Source organism: Furipterus horrens, unplaced genomic scaffold (assembly GCF_987537825.1).
Source record: "Furipterus horrens unplaced genomic scaffold, mFurHor1.1.pri manual_scaffold_3, whole genome shotgun sequence".
In the NCBI taxonomy this organism is placed as follows: Eukaryota; Metazoa; Chordata; class Mammalia; order Chiroptera; family Furipteridae; genus Furipterus; species Furipterus horrens.
The window spans coordinates 129099946-129118006 of record NW_028327173.1 but is presented as its reverse complement, the minus strand read 5'-3'; the positions used below and the strand labels follow the sequence as shown (position 1 = coordinate 129118006).

The following is an 18061-nucleotide window of genomic DNA, read 5'->3' as shown; positions in this document are numbered from 1 at the left end:
AAAAAATTTTTTTTTTTTAAAGCCCTGACTGGTGTGGCTCAGTGGGATGGCCATCATTCCACAAACTGAGAGGCACATGCCTGAGTTAAGGACCAGGTCCCTGGCTGGATGCATGTGAGAGGCAGCCAATAGATGTTTCTCTCCCTCTCTTTCCCCCTTCCCTCCCCTCTAAAAATAAATAAAATCTTTTTAAAAAATTAAAAACGAAAATAAAAATTGAATGCAAATCCTATACACAAAACTATTAGCCAAACCTGTTACAAACCTGGCTTTGCAAAGAATGCATAAAACCACCACGTTTCCATATTTCATTTCCCCTTTATGACACAAAATGAATAAGCTAAAGATTTTTGCAATGAATTATGGCAACAACATGTTATAAGATTTTTTTTTGCAGGAAGAAACTATTGCTTCGCTAAAGTAATTCACACTATGCAACCACCACACCCTCCATCAAACTCTAAATACAGGGGAGGGAGGGAAAGCAAGCCTTGTAGTCAACCCCAAACCACAGTAAAACATACCAAGGTTAAAATAATTACATATATATAAATTAAAGTTTTATCAAAAAACTTGCAGCATGAGTCAATGCAGCCATTGAAGATAAGGCTTATACTTACAGAGCAAGCTACTATGAGCTTTGCCATGTAGGCTACATGTTAATTAGCTAAGAAATTTGTCAAATATTTTTGGCTTTAGATTTTTTTACATAAGATATATCTGTCAATCTGACAAATCAGATAACCTTTCAGAGGTTACTGATTAACAAACTATATTAAATAAGATATTCTGATTTATCTTTGTAATACCAGCAAATCAAAGATTCAAATCAATATTTCCTGCCCTGGCCAGACAGCTCAGATAGTCAGTGTCATCACAATACACCAAAGTCACGGGTTCCATTCCCAGTCAGGGCACATACAACAATCAACCAATGAATGCATAAATTAAATAGAACAACAAATTGGTGTTTCTCCCTCTCTTCCTTTCTCTAAAATCAAATAAAAAATTTTTTAAATTAAAAAATAATATTTCCTGTAGCTTATTATTGTGAACAGGCTTTTTACTGATATGCTGCAAATTAGTGGGGACAAAGAAACAAAAGCTTTAGAACTTATTCATCCATTAGGTTGAAGAATGTTTTTATAAAGCTTACCCTAAATCTTCTATGCTAAGTGGAGGTCCAGATCCCGATGGATTCTTCAGCACTAATTCCTGTAATTTTGTGTTCTTCTCATCTTCAGAAAGACCTTTGTTGCTTAAAATCTGACGTCTCTTGATAGCAAGGTCTTTAATTTCTTTTAAAAATCTGGCTCTGTGTGGGTTTACTAGTTCAAAGTCTTCCCAAGTTAAAATTCCATTAAACCAAGCTGGGGGTTTCGGTTTGGGGGGATCCAGAATAAACTCTGATTTTGAGTCCTCTTCAAAGCTTCCTACTGAGAGTGAATCATGACCTTCTTCTGTAGAAGCTTCAGACTGACTTTCAGTACAGTGTGAGTCTCTCTCACCTCGTGATTCATACATCAGTTTACTGATATTGCTTTTAATGTCACCCATACACATAAGTTTAAAGAAAGGTTTAGAAATAGGTAAGTCCACAAGTCTATTGTCTTGAATACATTTGGCCAAGAAAATTCCAAGGAAATGAAAAAGTTTTGTGATCCTTTCAAGTTCATCACTATCTTGTGGAAATGGTGCCGTGAACAGTCCACATGATCTCTGCACATAGTATCCAGGAGGTTTCAACCCACCTCCAAGATCAACCTAATTTTTTAAAGGGAGAAATAGAAATATAAATAAAATTAAAGATCCATAACACTAAACATCTTTAACTTAGCTATCTAAAAGTATTTATATACACATTTTATTAAATTATTTTTGTGACTAAATATCCTTCAAAAACATTTTAATAATATCAAGATTATTGAGTAATAACTTCAGATTAAAAAAACCTGGCTTATGTTCTAAAAGCATAACTTATTTTCAACACTTTCTAAAAATAACATCACAAATCAAATCATAAAATGGAAAGTAAGTCTTACATGACGTGACTCATCATCTGGAAAGTTATCATCACAAAGCCAAGCTCCCAAGTCAGTTCTCTGGAATTCTGCCGCGACCAGAGCATAAAACTCTAATGTGGGTCCCAAGCCAGTTCCTTCTTCTCCTAAAAATTCAACCTAAAATAAGAACAAATAAATTATAGGTAGAAGTGAGCTTAAATGATCCCATTCTTGCCAAAATGTCATATTCAATCCAGTAATATACTTGTTTTATAGCAGCAGTATAATATAAGCAACATGGAAGTTTATTTCATTTTTGTTGTAAACTATCACATGATTAAACACTGGTGAACATATAAAACAGACTGCAATAGTCTTTCTTTATTCATGGGGGATATATTCCAAGACCCCCAGTGGATAACTGGAATTGAGTAGAAACAAACCCTATTATATCATATTTTTTCCTATGCAAACATACGTATGAAAACTTTATGTTAGGCACAACAGGACATTAACAATGTCTTGTTTGTATTATTATTTGCCCCAGGCTTTGTCAAGATACAGGTAGTTCCTTCAAATAGACCAAGCATTTCCCATTCTCAAGACTGAAGATATTCTTTGTTGCTCATTAAATCACAAGATCCTGACCACTGAAGTGAGCTGCCGTCCTCTTATGAAAGATGCTCTGCCAAAGGAGGCCTTTGTGAAGAGGGCAGAGAAATTCCTCCTCACTTCTATCTAATGCAGTTTTTAGACAGTGAAATAAATAGACTGGCTGGTTCTCTGTTATTCCTGCACACAAACGAATTTTACATAAGGTACCTCAAGAACTGATTTCCGATCTGCATGTATTTGCATGACGTTCTCAGCCCATTCCATCAGTGATTCACCACGTGGAACTTTTACTCTTTCATGCTTGAGACGACCAACTCGAAATTCTCCAGGATCATCTCGCCTTACACTGCTTGTGGTCCTTGTTCTTTCCACAGTGGCTTCACGTCGGTTTTGTAACCACACTATTGCTCTGAAATAGAAAAATATCTATATAGCTGCAGCATACAGCAACAGCTGAATGTACTACCAAACCAGTACATAAAAATACAAACATTTCCTAACATCAGAGAAACTGAAAAATGGTTAAGCTATCTTTATTGCTTTGATACAAACTAAAAGTCACCATTAAAATGGTATTGTGATTTTGGGAGTATTTTCACAAGTCTGCTGAGATCTTGCTTCCAGGTATGTCCTCTGTTTAGCTCAAATAAACTCTAATAAAACTGTTAGTAAAAAAAAAATTTTAATGGTAGTGTAATTTTAAAACATTTCCTTGTTAGCAACACAGAACTAACTCATCTAGGGTAGGAGAAGGAATCTTAAACTAGGAATAAGATGGAAGATCTACTTTCATGTGTGTTACAATTTTTTGGTAATCTCAGGCAACTCAGCTAAGTACTTTTGAGACTCAACTTCATCTATAAAGCAGAAATCATAATCAATGCTATTTAAACACCAGGCCTGAAGTTATATGTACAAATGTTTTGGACATGGTACAAAATGATACAACAATGTAACTTATCAGGAAACCGAACAGCTCCATTTTAAATTATAACATTTTTATATCTATTAGATACTCTGAACAGCCAGAAATTCCAGCCCTCATAAAAATTTCATCTAGTGGAAGGAGGAAAAAAAACAAAATTAAGCAGAACATGTACTATATTAAATGGTCAGAAGATAGATATATTTCAATGCTATGAAAGCTATTTACAAGCATTTAATTTGGTAATCCCGGAAAGCCCAGCAACCACTAATTTATGTACGCTGCTTAAGAACTACACGGTAAATGCTAGCTGATAGCAGTATATAGTAGGCTCTGTGTATCCACTGATGCAAATCCACAGATACAGAGGGTTGACTAAAGGACTTGAGCACCCACAGATTTTGGTATCTGCAAGGGTCCTGGAACCAGTCCTCCAGTGGATACTGAGGGGATGACTACTCCACCCCACACTATTCCAGATCAATCCATACTACTCCAAGAGAGCATACATCCAACTGGAAACAAAATATTTCAATGTTGACAACTCTTTAAAAAAAAAAAACAAATAATATATTCTCTTCATCAGTCCTGATATACAGTATATTTGTACATTTTGATATTATCTAACATTAAAAAATATTCTAAAAATATAAAAGGATACACTTCCTACCTTGATGCACCAAATGCAGTACATGTGAAATAAAGTTGTCTAGTTTCGAAAGGTATTAGAAAAGGACACTTGCTGGTTAACTGTTCACACCAATCTGGCAGAGCCCCACTTGCCAATGCCAATGGTTCCTGCAAATTAACAAATAACAATGCCTCAAGGCAATTATTTAAAAAGACAAAAGGGAGTCAATTCTTAAATGTAATCAAAGAAATGAATGCAATGAATCATAAGACCCAAATCACTGAATCAGAGGGAAGGGAGAGATGGTAGGAAGTCATAAAGAAGGAGAAGCAATGCTTTGACAGTCCAAAGGATACAGATTTAAGAGTTTATCTGATTTTATTACCTCAATCTGCTGCAAAATTTTTGTTGTAATTTTTTTGCTAGTGAATTCATCTGGTGGGAAAGTAAACTGAGGCTGTTCATCACCTTCTGTAAAATTAATAAAATTAATAAAAATATAAAATGACTTGTTTTTGAAAATGCCACAGAAATGAAATAAGACTTCTCACAAACCTTCTTGAGATGTTCTTGAATAAGGGTCACTTGCAACTATATACAGAATACGCAGAAGCTGAAGGACATCTTCTACTCCACAAGAATTCTGGCCATTGCCTGCTTTGGCCTGAGGTTGCTCTTTTGTCAAATTAAGAATATCACTACTCTGAAGAGTAGAAATAGCCCCCTGGTTTAAGCCAGACTTCGTTCCATGCTCACAAAAATCCTGAGGAAATAATCAGAAAAACTAGCCATTAATAACATTTTCAAGGGAAGCAGTATATCATCCTATTATTATTACTTTGAAAAGGCTGGAATTTTTCAAATAATTGCCTTCTATTTAAATAAAAACTGTATCACCCAAGTAGAAAATTCATGGGTTCTAAACCATTAAAATTCACAAATAAAACAAAAGCACTATAAGCCACAGTTAAGACTATGCACTTAAGATTCAAATGCCACAAACCATATTTAAAATTTTAGCATTGGCACATTAATGTTAATTCCATTTCATTTTTTAGTTTGTCCCAATAAACTGCTCTTCCTTAAGAATCTTTAAAAGCTGCAAAACAAAGCACAAAGCTATTTCCAATCAAAGTAGTGTTTTGATGCCAATATATACCTTATATGCAGCTATGAGCTGAGAACAATTTCTGTTTTTCCTAATACTTTTATTAGTGCCAGTTAATTTCCAGTGGCGCAGGAAAGCGGCGTCTGCATTCTTCTGCAGGTAGGTTATCAAGTCATTCTTTGGTAATTCATCAGTGCCAAGGTACTGTTCCACATGCTCTACAGACCAACAACCCTACAATAGGAAAAACCAAACGTTGGCCTTTCCTGGTTATGAAGTCTATACTATTTTGCATGCATTACAAAAGGTAGCTTTAAGATCATGCATTTAAAAGAATTCCACATTAGTAACTTCTCCCTCTAATGTTCAAATGAAACAATGTTAGTTTTTCTTTTTTGTCTTAAAGAGCCAAGAGTAAGACCCATTTTCTAAATATAACTTACCATTTTTTCATTTTCATTTTCCTTGTCAGAATCCTTCATTTCTCTATACATGATTCTAAACATGAAGATATTCAAGTTAATTCATAAATCAAATGATTTGTGGTTATTTCCAATAAGACACCAGTTTTTTAAAAATATGTATATAAATGATGCCATTCATTAGCCATATGCTTATATTAAACATTGAACTAATGGAGAACTTCTTTTTAAAAAACATTAATTTGTTAAACAGTGAAAAGTAGCAGAAATCATATTTTGGAAAAGGAGTTATGGTTTATCGTCGTCGGCAGCCGTCCGTCTCGAGAGACGATGGTGTAGCTTCTTAAGAGTCTATCTGCACCGTCGAGAATGGCTGTGCAGTCCGACTCGGGAGTAACACGGTATCTGTCTCCTCCCGTGTTGAATCGACATCTTGTGATGACGCTGGAGTGTCCTCTCCAGTGAAGCTGAAGCTACAGAGCCTGGGCAGGGTGATATGGAGGGTCTGCTGTTGCCCATGCAGCAGATCCTCCCTCTCTTCGCAGCTGAAGGGTCCAAGGGAAAGACGGAGTCAATACAGCTTGGCTTCAGGTGCGCCGCAGGAGTTGCCAGTGTTGACTACAGCGTCAAACCGCCTTAGGGACTCCGGCTCCGGATTTTCTGTCGGGGTTTACTCCCTTAGCCTTTCCCCTGAAGAGGTATGCCGCAAGGCAGCGGAGGTTTTTTGGAGTCAGAGTTTTCCTTCTCTGAGTTATGGTTTATAAATTTAGCATTATTGCAAAGAACATATACATCAAACCTGGAATTTTTAAAGATACGAAGTAACATGTAAGGCAGTTGAGATCAAATTTTAAACTCTAATAAAAACCAAAGAGAGGGAAATTGGCATGATGGCCTGTTCTATCTGAAAAGGAACTAGGTTACTTTATTGGACATTATGTAAGGTTATCAATGTTAAGAAAACATCAGCAAAATATACTAAACAAATGTAAAGTCACATAAGGATAATGATAAAATTATTATTTATATAATATAAATATGATATAATGTAAGGTATGTATAAATTAATATACAAGGTCTGTCCAGAAAAAGTCCAGCCATGGTTAACATAATGAGAACAGTTTACACAACATGGACATAAACTAGCAGCCAAGGAGAGTGGACTGGAATGTGCATGTGTGAACAATCAACTTCACTGTACTAGTCAGTGAGGGCAGTAGATGCTGTTGATTGAGCATGTGTACAGTGTGGCTGTCACATTCAAAAAGTCTGAGTGAGTCGAGCAACAAATCAGCATCAAATGTTGCGCGAAGCTTGGACATTCCTACCCAGAAACTATCTGGATGATTCAGAAGGCTGCAGCTATGGGCAACTGTTGATTGGCAGCTTCATCATGACAATGTGTCTGTCCACTTATACGTCACATCTTGTACAGAGTTTTTTGGTAAAACATCAAATCACCCAGATAACTCAGCCCCAACACAGCCCAGATTTGGCATCCTGAGGCTTTTCCCAAAACTAAAATCACCTTTGAAAGGGAAGAGATTTCAGACCTCGATGAGATTCAGGAAAATACAAAGGGGCAGCTGATGGCAATGGGGAGAACTGTGTCCCAAGGTGCCTACTTTGAAGAGGACTGAGGTGCCACTGTGCTATGTACAATGTTTCTTATTATCTTGTGTCTTCTTCAATAAATGTCTCTATTTTTCATATTACATGGCTGGATACCTTCTAGACAGACTTCATATAGTATAAAATATAAATATATTTAATATAATAATTGTTATAGGTAATATTGAGCACTTTCTCCATCACAGAGTACTGAAATACTTTACATATATTAATTCGTTGATTCCTCACAACCATTCTCATTTTACAGATTAGTAAAGTGAGGTACTAAAATGTTAAATAAATTTCCCCAAGGTCACTGATAATTGTTTGTTGAATAAATAAATGAAATAATGAACAAATGAATGAACAAAGAAAGGTAAGCTTAACTCACCCCAAAACAAATAACAAGTAAAAAAATATTTAGTATTTCATACACAATCCTAGTCAAAGAGTTCAACAACAACTATGTGAGGAATTAGTTTTGATTATTTCTGAAGTTCGTTTCAGTTATAAACCTTAACCTTTCTCCATCAGCAGTCAAAAATGATTTTATCTGTTCCTGTAAACAGAACAAAATCCAAATCTTTTCTGTTCCTATAGTCCAAATACAGAAATATAATGCTTCTTGGCTCATATATGAAAATATCTACTTTAAAAAGCAAATTAAAATCTCTTACGTGTATGTTGGCTCCCAAATACGCCTAAGTTTATCTGATTTCACATTGCCGTTACAGGACAATTGAAGCAATTTTTGTACATAGTAAAAGATGGTTGATTTAAAATTAGTGAGTGCTAATTCAACCTCACGAGTTGTTCCAAGACCTGTTACTTTCAAAGTGAGGGCTAATCGAGGTGATGGAGTACATTCAACTTCTTCCAAGAGTTCTGAATGAGGTGTTCCTAAAAATATGAAAGATGTGAAAAACAATTACACTAAAACAAGCCGTCCAGAAAGAACACTGTACTAGGAGACAAGGCTACATGAAATCTCAACCCGTCTACCATACATTAGCTAACAATGTCAGCTACTGAAGACTCTACTGGCCTCGACATTTTTATTTTTTTCAAATGGGTATAATACACCTAGGTTACTTAAAGACAGATTAGAGAGTAGAATTTATGCATATGATAAGGATCTCTCATTTTTATTAAGAAACATATGCTAACTATATGAATATTTTGGGGGGAAAATTATTTTTATAAATAAGGAAACTAAAATTATTCATATTTCTACATCTAGAGAAACACCACATACTTTGGTCAATGACCTGTCAACCTTTTGCTTATACTGAATGAGTGGGTTGTGAGGTAAACACACACACACACACACACACACACACACACACACACAACTAGGTTCAGAGTGTATTTGGTGGTATACTCTCCTCTTTCATTAGCACAGGAATCTTTTCTTCATATCATTAGATGAGAGTTTTAAAAAGTATTTTATTCCCTGCATGACATCCACTGTACCTTTAGTCAAATCCCCTTCTCTAACTCTGACCCACCTCTCTCCCACTTATTAGGACACTGGTGATTACTCTGGGCCCAACCAGATAATCCAGGATAATCTCCCATCTCAAAATCCTTATTTAATCATATCTGCAAAATCTCTTTTGTCATGTTAAGGTAACTTATTCATAGATTCTGGAAGTCAGGATCTACATTATCTTTTGGGGAGCCATTAGTGTACCTACCACGTGCAAAACAGAGCTGTATGACATGGAGTTGACACTGAGGCTGACTGACTCTGGAGGCCCTAACTGCAGTAAACAGCTTTTCAGAATAAAAGATGAATAGGAATAATCCTTAACAATTTTGATCCAGTAGAAAACAGAATACAAATTATCCATCTTTAAATGAAGCACTGCTTTTAAAATTACACAAATACAAAAGTGCTTTTAAAAGACTGTATCTGCTCCTTTTGAAAAATCTGTATTTTTTAAGGACTTGAAGCTAATATACAATTTCTTCCTAAAAACTTTTATGTATAATCTGCATATTACTTTTATAATTGTATATAATTATCTTATTTGGTATCTATTAAAATTAACTCACAAAAACTAATATATACTGTACCTGGAGGTGGAATTTCTAGATCAGTTGTCTGTTGGACATTAGTACGACCTGGTCTAGGATCAAATGCAGGAACCAAAGCAGAAAACTGTCGCTTCAGCACGTAATCATCATCCCATGTTCTCCGGCGTCCTCCTTTAGTTTCATACTCTTCTTCTTCCTATTAAAACAAATTTTCACATACAAACATTGTAAAATTTCATTATTGTGAAAGTGATGTGCTATCTCTAAAATAAGATATATGTTTAAGTTCTTCTTTATAGCTATTACACCTCCTTTCCATATTTATTAAGCACAAAATGAGCCAACATAAATATAAGTACCTATATTTCTTAACAATTTAAGTTCATCAAAAGTAAGTTGCATTAGTGGTGGTCACACAAATCTACATGAGATAATGTGACAAAGAACCATATACATACATTGTACCAATGTTAATTTCCTGTTGTACTCTTAACTATGTAGGAGGTTACCATTGGAAGAAATTGGGCAAAGAGCACATAAAAGTCCTCTCTATACCATCTTTGCATCTTCTAGTGAACCTGTATTTTTAAATAGGTGCTTTTTAAAAAATGTAAATTGCATTATATACTGAATTACATTAAAAAAATACATATAATGCTTGGGAGTTGCTTTCAATTATTATGTGACAAATAGATCAAAGAAGTTTGACAGTGTTGATAACTTAACGTCAAATGATGGGTTCTTGGGGATTCATTATACAATTCTACTTCTTTCATGTTTGAATATTTCCATAATAAAAGTTTTTTTAAGGAACATTTTCGCCTCTCCTTCGTTTTTAGTATCAACGAAAAAGAGATCAATGAATTGTAAATGTTGGAAATGTCTGATGTAATAATTTCAAGTAATAACTGTATGTAATTACACACATACATATTTTGAACATATAACTGAAATCAACTTTTATAACAAATCATACTGACATTTGACAGCTCTAGAGCCAGAATGTCTGGGTTTTCATCCTGGATCCAATACTTCTTTCTGTGTGTGACCCTTAAATTCAACATCTGGAAATTTGGGGTAATAATAACTATCAAAGGATTTCTGAAAGGACTGAATTAGTTAACACATATAAAGTATTGAAAAGATGCCTAGCATTTAATCAATAATCAAAAAATATTAGTTAATAGACTACTTCTGCTACTATTATGAAAACTATAAGTCTTCAATAATAGCTATTAACCATTTTAGTATATGTTCCTGCTGACCAAAGGCCAAGGGGGAGGGATTCCAATAAACTCTTGTATGCATTATACTAGAGCAATCTGGACTCTATCTGGAATATATAATCCAAGCAGTTGGGGAAGTTTCTTTTTGTTAACTCTATTTTTTAGCTCCTTCTCCTTTCCCTATATATATTTTTTGGCACTTGGTTACTGCTTTACTATGAAAGGGGAAAAACACACTGTAGGGAAGATAAACATGAAGATATTACCTGCTCCCCAATAGGTCGACTCCCGGCACCAGCAGGAACCTGTGGTAGCTGTGAGGTGACAGCATGATGAGTTACATCAGAGCGGGAGCCTGCTCGCCGCTGCAGGGATGGACGCCTCAGAATCTGAATGGTCAAAATGTGTACAGACATGTCTAATTATTTGATCTACATATATATATATCCTTATTCAGCCTTGACCTAAAACTATCAATCCATGTTACCAACTGTCAAAAAAAACTTCATATTCATCAGCCATCTTCATGTTTTAAATTCATCATGCGTTACATACTCTTCCACAATATGCTAATGTACTCTTTCCTAAGCAACATACTAAAGCATTTTGAGTTCTTTGCCCCATTAAAACTCAACTTATGAAGCTTTCTGAAATCCAATAATATTTTATAAAAAGAAATAAAACTATACATTATAATAAAGTATTTTCAGGCAAAAGTTCAATTCAAAGACAATTACAGTGTCTAAACATTGGGACTCTGGATCATATTGTATAAGCTTAGATCCCCACTTTTCCACTTAACTCTTATTAATTGGGGCAAATTACTTTTTCTATGCCTATTCCTTATAGCTCTGTGTAAGAGCTGATAAGAACACAGGCACTGCTTTCAAAATGATAGGTATTAAAAAATTTTACGTATGATTATTGCAGAAGAACCATGAAAATTATATTCTTTAGGGTTAGTGTTCTTCATACTTCTAAACATGTTAAAGCATTAGCATGTGATAATGTAGCATTTTTCAAATATAATACCCAACTTTCTTTTAGTTTCTTTTAGAAGAGAATCATAAATGCTCAGATTAAAAGCCTTTTTCTTAATCACATTTTTTCATACTGGTACTGTATTTCCTTGCTTCAAAGTTTACCTAGGACTTTGCTTTTTCTCTATTCATTTCAATTATTAATATCCTATCTTAGTTAAGAGAATGGGGGACTCTCTCTCTACCATAACCTCCTCGTATTCTTGGTCCTCCTGATTGTCATCTTCATTTTCGTCATCTTCCTCATCTGGCTCAGGCAAGTCCTCATCATCATCTAGTTCAGCTAACAGAGTACTGGCACGGCAGCTGTCAAGGAAATCTAGAAAACAAAACCAACAACCTTACTCTCAACACAATTAACAAAGCATAACAAAATAACTTTGTGTTTTGGTTTTTCAAAACGAAGATAAAATTCAAAAGGGACAAGCATAAAGACCACACTTAGTGATGCCACCCTTCTTCCACCACACATACAAGATAACTAGCTTTGGTAAATCATCACAAGCACTTCAATATTCTGAAATCAGAATGTATTTTACAAGCAACAACAAGTCACAACTAAACTGGCAATACTTTTTCCTTCTTTTTCCTTAGTGACAAAAAATAATGGTGTCTCTTATAATAATGGCATCTTAAATTTGATGAAATAGATTAACCCTAACACATGTAAGATGCTATCCTGCAATTTAGGCAGTGGTCCTCATAAATGTGATGTGGTAGTAGACAAAATAAATTTTAATTCCACTTTTGGTTCATTTTTAAAGAAAATCATGTAACTTTATATATCAGAATTCACTGAGGTCAGGTTTTTTTTTTTACTCAACTTCCCTTTTTTTATCAGAGTATAAGTACATTTTTAAAAGCTCCTTAATTTCATAGATTTGGCCATATCACAGAATCAAATCATGTCTCTCAAAATTTGCACATACAGAAATTATTTTATAAGACAGAGTCCTCCAGTTTCAGGAATATAGAAAAGGAAATTTTAATCATCTAACAATTTTTAAAAGGTAACAAGTAGCTCTAACTCCTTAATATTATCTACCATCAGCATACCCACGACCTTCTTAGCCTTCAAATGATTAAAAAAAAAAAACAAACCCTAAAGCTTGACTTTAATGTATGAACAAATGAGTAGGAAGAGGGCCTCCCTGAGAAAAACTAAAGTGGAAAATAGCTTACAATAAATTTACAGTACTTTGGTATAATAATCATCATCTTCATTTGCTGCCTATACATTTAAAAAATAAAAATAGGAAAAAGAAATGTAATGATTTTCCTAAAATCACAGAATGTCAGATCCAATTTTTGGCTTAGAAGTCAAGAGGACACATTCTCAGAAAGAAAGAAAACATTAAAATGAGATACATAAAATAGTACTTAAAATACATCTTCATATAAATTTTCTTATATTTGAAATCAACAAAAGTAATTTCTAAAAAGAATAGGTAATGCTATCAAGGATCTATGGCAACAGGTATTACAAAACAATAATGATATGAGAGTGCAATTCAGCAATTACTCTGTTAAGAATTCACCCTAAGGAAATCAAAAAAATATAGTTCAAAGATGCTCTTTCATAACAATGGTTATGGTAATAAAAAACTGTAACTTAAATATCCAAAATAGAGAATTTGATAAGTAATGATCATATGGTCAAACAGCAGAATATCTGGCAGACATTTCAAGTAGTAGTAGAAACCCATCAACAACGTGAAAATATTTTCACAATGTACTGAGTGAAGAGAGCTCTCTGGAAATGCTATGATCCCTTTTGTTTAAAAAGAGAACATACACCTCAAATAGTGTGTATCAAGTAACAGTGATTGTTTCTAGAAGGTGGGGGCTAGATGATTTTTATTTTCATTAATACTCTATAAATATAAAATGTTTTACTTTTCCAATAAGATGACAGAAATACACACACACACACATTTTTTGAGACAAACAGACAGACCGACAGACATCAATTGGTTGCCTCCCATATGTAAGCACCTGGACTGGGAACTGAACCCGCAACCTAGGTATGTGCTCTGACTGGGAATCGAGCCCACAACCTTTTGGTGCATGGGATGATGCTCCAAATCAACTGACCCACCTGTCATGGCAATTAGAAATATATTTTAATTGAATCAAATAGTTTTATCACTGACCATAACATGGAAGCCATGATGATGAATTTATAGGACTTTCTAAGCAAAAGTTAATTAGAAAAATTCAAATGTTACCTAATTAAGGAATTATTTCCAAAAGATCTTGGCATTGGCTGTGATATTATGATTTATAATAAAAAATATATGTTTGATCTTCACCTCTGTTCCAAGCACTGAGTTCTTAAAACCTTTGGAATTTCCTAAAAGATAACAATAAAAGTGCCTTTTGTTTTTCATAATGAGTTACTTTAATGAGGAGACTTTTGGAAAGCCCCTAGGAAATCTAAGAATGGGGTCTCATTGTCAACAGAATCAAGCATGATTAGAGGGTTAGAACTCTCGCCTCACCCTCCAGACCTGTGGGGAGGAAAAAGGGGCCAGAAACTGAGTTCAATCACCAATGGCTAGTAATTTAATCAAGCCTAAATCATGAAGCAAGCATCCAAAAAATCCCAAAGAATGAAGTTCAGAAAGCTTCCAGGATTGGGGACAAAACACAACTAGGAGTGTCCGGGAGGGTCGCCAAACTCTAAGAGACCCTTTCAGACCTCACCCTATGGATTGCTTGTATCTGTTTCCTGAGTTATATCCTAATTTTTACAATAAAATGGTCGTCTAAATAAAATACTTAAGTCTTGAGAGCCACTCTAGGAAATGAATCTAACCTGAGGAGGGGGTCATGGAAACTTCCCATTTATAGCCGGTCAGACACAAATGACAACCTGTACTTGCAATTAGCTTCTGAAGGAAGTCGGGTGGGGTGGGCAGTGACGTAGAACTAAGCCTTACCTGTGGGACCTGACACTATCTCACATAAGGAGCTAATATCAGAACTGAGTTGACTTGAAGGACACCTCCCCAGCTGGCAGTGTCTTGAGTACTACTTGGTGTAGGAAAATTTCATACACGTTTGGTAGTCAGAGGTGTCAAAAGTGAAGTATTCTGTACCCAGTAGAGGAGACACACAGGACTGTTTTTCCTTTTACATTACAGTGCACAAGGAATATCACTTTACAAAGTTTATTACTCTATTACACTTCTATTATTCTCTGATAAAGGTGTCAAATCTGTTATGGTTCTCTCAGTAAAACTTCATTAATGACAAAAGGCAAAATAAGATACACAAATTCCTAGATGTTTTTTCATAATCCAATAATTTCTTAAGTAGTCCCTCATATTATGTAACTCTTTTCATCTTATATGAAGATGCTGTATTTGCTAAGAGAATAACTATTTCCTAATCAGAAGTTAAAAGTCTCAGCAGAAAAACATCATAAAAGTACCACTATTTTAAATATCTGAATATTTTAAACTATAACTTACCATATAAGGAATACTCTGCTTCCTGACCCGTGTCACTCTCACTGGAGGTTGATGTGAGGCTGGTGGTTAAAGTATTACTTAATGACTGACCAACTGATAAAACTGTCGTTGCTGTAGCTACATTGCTGCTGCTAGTAACACTGGATGTTGACATAGTGACTGTAGATGTAGTACCAGGTGTGGTCAAATTAGGGAAACTCTGAGCACCCATAAGAGGAGAAGCTAAAGATAAAAATGAAGCACATCAATACAAATGGGTAGGATTATATAAACCTTAGAACAACTAGGTTGCATATTTAGAAAAAAGAATGAGATCATGAAACACTAAATTATTAAATGGCTGAAAAGCAACAACTTTGGGAACCCAACTGAAATCCAACTAAAAATTCTGATTTTTATACCACTATTATTTTCAAAAAAATTAAATCTAGCTTTAAAAAGAAAGTGAAATAAACAATGCAATAATTCCCATTAATATTTTCCAAGGGAACTACTTTGACCCATTAATAGCTTAAATTAGAATCATATAACTTTTAGCAGTTAGTAACAATTTAGAACCTCCTAAGTAAAAGTTAGACCAGTTGATGCTCTGATTTCAATTGACTATTTAAGTCATTTATTTCCTCATGCAACTGTATTTAATGATTTATCATAGAATAGAGAAAAACAGGAGTGTTAGTGTTTAATTCTTTCAGAATAAAAGTCTTTATCACACCTGAATTCTTTAGATATGATTCTACAGAACTTAACTTCATATTCCTCAAGTGCTAAATTTGATGGAGCTGTATCTGACATGGTTAATGATCCAGATAAAGACTGAAGCCAGAACCCACTGAACAAGAAACTCTACTTTGCATCCCTCAGAGTGGAAAAGGCATTGGGTTCCATAAGGAAAATCTCACTTACTTGCTGTGCTCATCACATTCCTCCCCAAAGTATTAGTGTTGTTATCACTGCTGCTTCGGCTTAGATTCATGTTGTTCGTGGCATTAGTCCGTGCTATGTTTGCCACTCTCCTTACAAAACTCTCCAAGCTAGATGTTTCTCTTGAGGACAGGTTAGGTACACTTGCACTAGAGCTCATAGGGGCCCCAGCAGCCAACAAAGAACTCACTGACAGTCTGTTACTTGCTGAGGAGCTAAGGGGTCGTTGTGAAGCTGCTTCTTTATTAGTTAACTCAGATACTGAGCTAACATCAGGAGAACTAACACTAACAATTCCCATGGATATTGCACTAGACTCCCCAGGAGTACGAACAGAACTATCAGGGCCTAACTTTCTTTCAGCATTTTCACTTCCCGTCTCCGCAGTTAAGGTACTGGTGCTTGCACTGGAAGATGACCCTACTTCTGTTTGAGGGACGTTTTCAGCAGATGAAAGAACAACAATTGGTTCATGGACATCAGCTCCTGAAACTATACTGTGTTCCATTACAATTTCTGATCTCCGTTCCGTTTTGGTCGAACCCAAGCTGATGTCGCTGCTACTGGCCACGCTACACACAGAACTGCTGCTTCCTTTTCTACTTGAGGAGCCTGCAGCAGCAGATGTCTTGTCTGGACAGTTGTTTTTCACCAAGCTGCTCCATGCTTGCGTTGTGCCTGAAACAGTGGATGAAACAGGTTTGGGTGATGCCACTGTATCAGGGTCGTACCCTGGTGCAAGCTTGAGGTCAAATTTTCCTTCTGCGCCCATACGGTAAGAGTTTGAGCCACCAGCATCCCAGGTGACATCAATCCAGCCTGGAAAGGGACAGGAGTTTGTGAGACCCAGCAGAAAGCAGATAGGAGCGTGTCAGACAGTAGCTCCACAATATGGGATCAGCTTTTCATCAGTGTTGTACTTTTCTTTCTATAGTCATTTAAGGTCTGCCAACTAAACTTAAATTCTTTCTTTCATTTCTATTATTTCTGAACTGTTTGTTTTGTGATAGTTAAAAACAATGTAAGGGTCATGTTTACATCTATTGGGGTATCTTTTAAGGGGAAGAACTGTTAAAAATTGTAAAAAACAGATACAAATGGGACAATACTGCAACTTCAGCAATATAGACAAAACCTAAGTAAAAGGTTTTTCTAGTTGCTAAATACAATCATGTGGTTAAATTGTTCTCTACAGAAAAAAGTGCTGGCTTGCCATCCTATAATTGACAGACAAAATACTCATATATCACTGTAGAAATTTTAGGTCACTAGCTCAAATTACACTAAGTTAGCATTTCGGTTGTGTTCTCAAAGTTCAGTGGTTACTTGGTTCTCTTATGATTAAGTTTAATAAATTTGAATAAGCACAAAAAATTCTACAAGCAAAATTTTAAAATTATGCTAAGCTCTTTTACTAGAACCTATATGCTAAAGCTAATAACATATAAAGAACTAATGAGCAAAATGATATTCAATCTATATGTACTTATACTTGGAAAATGATACTTATTTTTTTAAAGCAATTAACTTTCAAAAACAATAAAACAAAGTGCCTTTTGGAAAGAAAACTAACAGAAATTTTACAATCTTAGTGTTATAAACTAACTCCACTTCATGGAAAGACACATAAAAATGTTACTTTTAGGGTATAACAAGTCTTTATAAAGTTTAGAAGTCCTTTAGCCATACACACACGTACCCCCATGCATGTGCACATATACATGTACACATATACACGTACACACACACACACACACCAAGTTCATCTGTGTGTATAATGTAATTCAGAGGGTTAAAAAGCAATATTGAATTTACCTGTGGGGATTCTCTGCATATGAGCTCTTTGAGAGGAAAACTACCCCAAATCTATATAACCTAGTTTACTTGAGATTTCAATTGCCTCAATTTGAGGCTGAAATAACCTCTGAAGAAACAACAATGAACTATCTCTTCTGCAACATGGAAAAGTGAGAAAAGTAAAGGTTCAAAAACATATCCTAACCCAAATAAAGATAATATTTGCAAAATAAATAAATAAAT

The 18061-nt window shown here is 35.0% G+C and overlaps 1 protein-coding gene across 10 annotated transcripts in view; it reads right to left on the bottom strand.

The window, feature by feature from the left end:
- The window catches only part of HECTD1 (HECT domain E3 ubiquitin protein ligase 1), an 89109-nt gene that overhangs the window by 5364 nt on the left and 65684 nt on the right, over nt 1-18061 (bottom strand). The window contains exons 25-38 of one of the 10 annotated variants that reach the window (XM_090270156.1): nt 16004-16840; nt 15098-15319; nt 11807-11940; nt 10848-10970; nt 9395-9551; nt 7993-8215; nt 5726-5780; nt 5334-5516; nt 4730-4937; nt 4560-4645; nt 4214-4341; nt 2826-3027; nt 2043-2180; nt 1157-1764 (exon numbers count right to left, since the gene is read on the bottom strand). In XM_090270156.1, coding sequence (XP_090126282.1) covers nt 1157-1764; nt 2043-2180; nt 2826-3027; nt 4214-4341; nt 4560-4645; nt 4730-4937; nt 5334-5516; nt 5726-5780; nt 7993-8215; nt 9395-9551; nt 10848-10970; nt 11807-11940; nt 15098-15319; nt 16004-16840 — 3304 coding nt within the window. The remainder of the gene's footprint in view (nt 1-1156; nt 1765-2042; nt 2181-2825; nt 3028-4213; nt 4342-4559; nt 4646-4729; nt 4938-5333; nt 5517-5725; nt 5781-7992; nt 8216-9394; nt 9552-10847; nt 10971-11806; nt 11941-15097; nt 15320-16003; nt 16841-18061) is intronic. The other 9 variants (XM_090270157.1, XM_090270158.1, XM_090270159.1 and 6 more) reach the window with 9 other exon arrangements.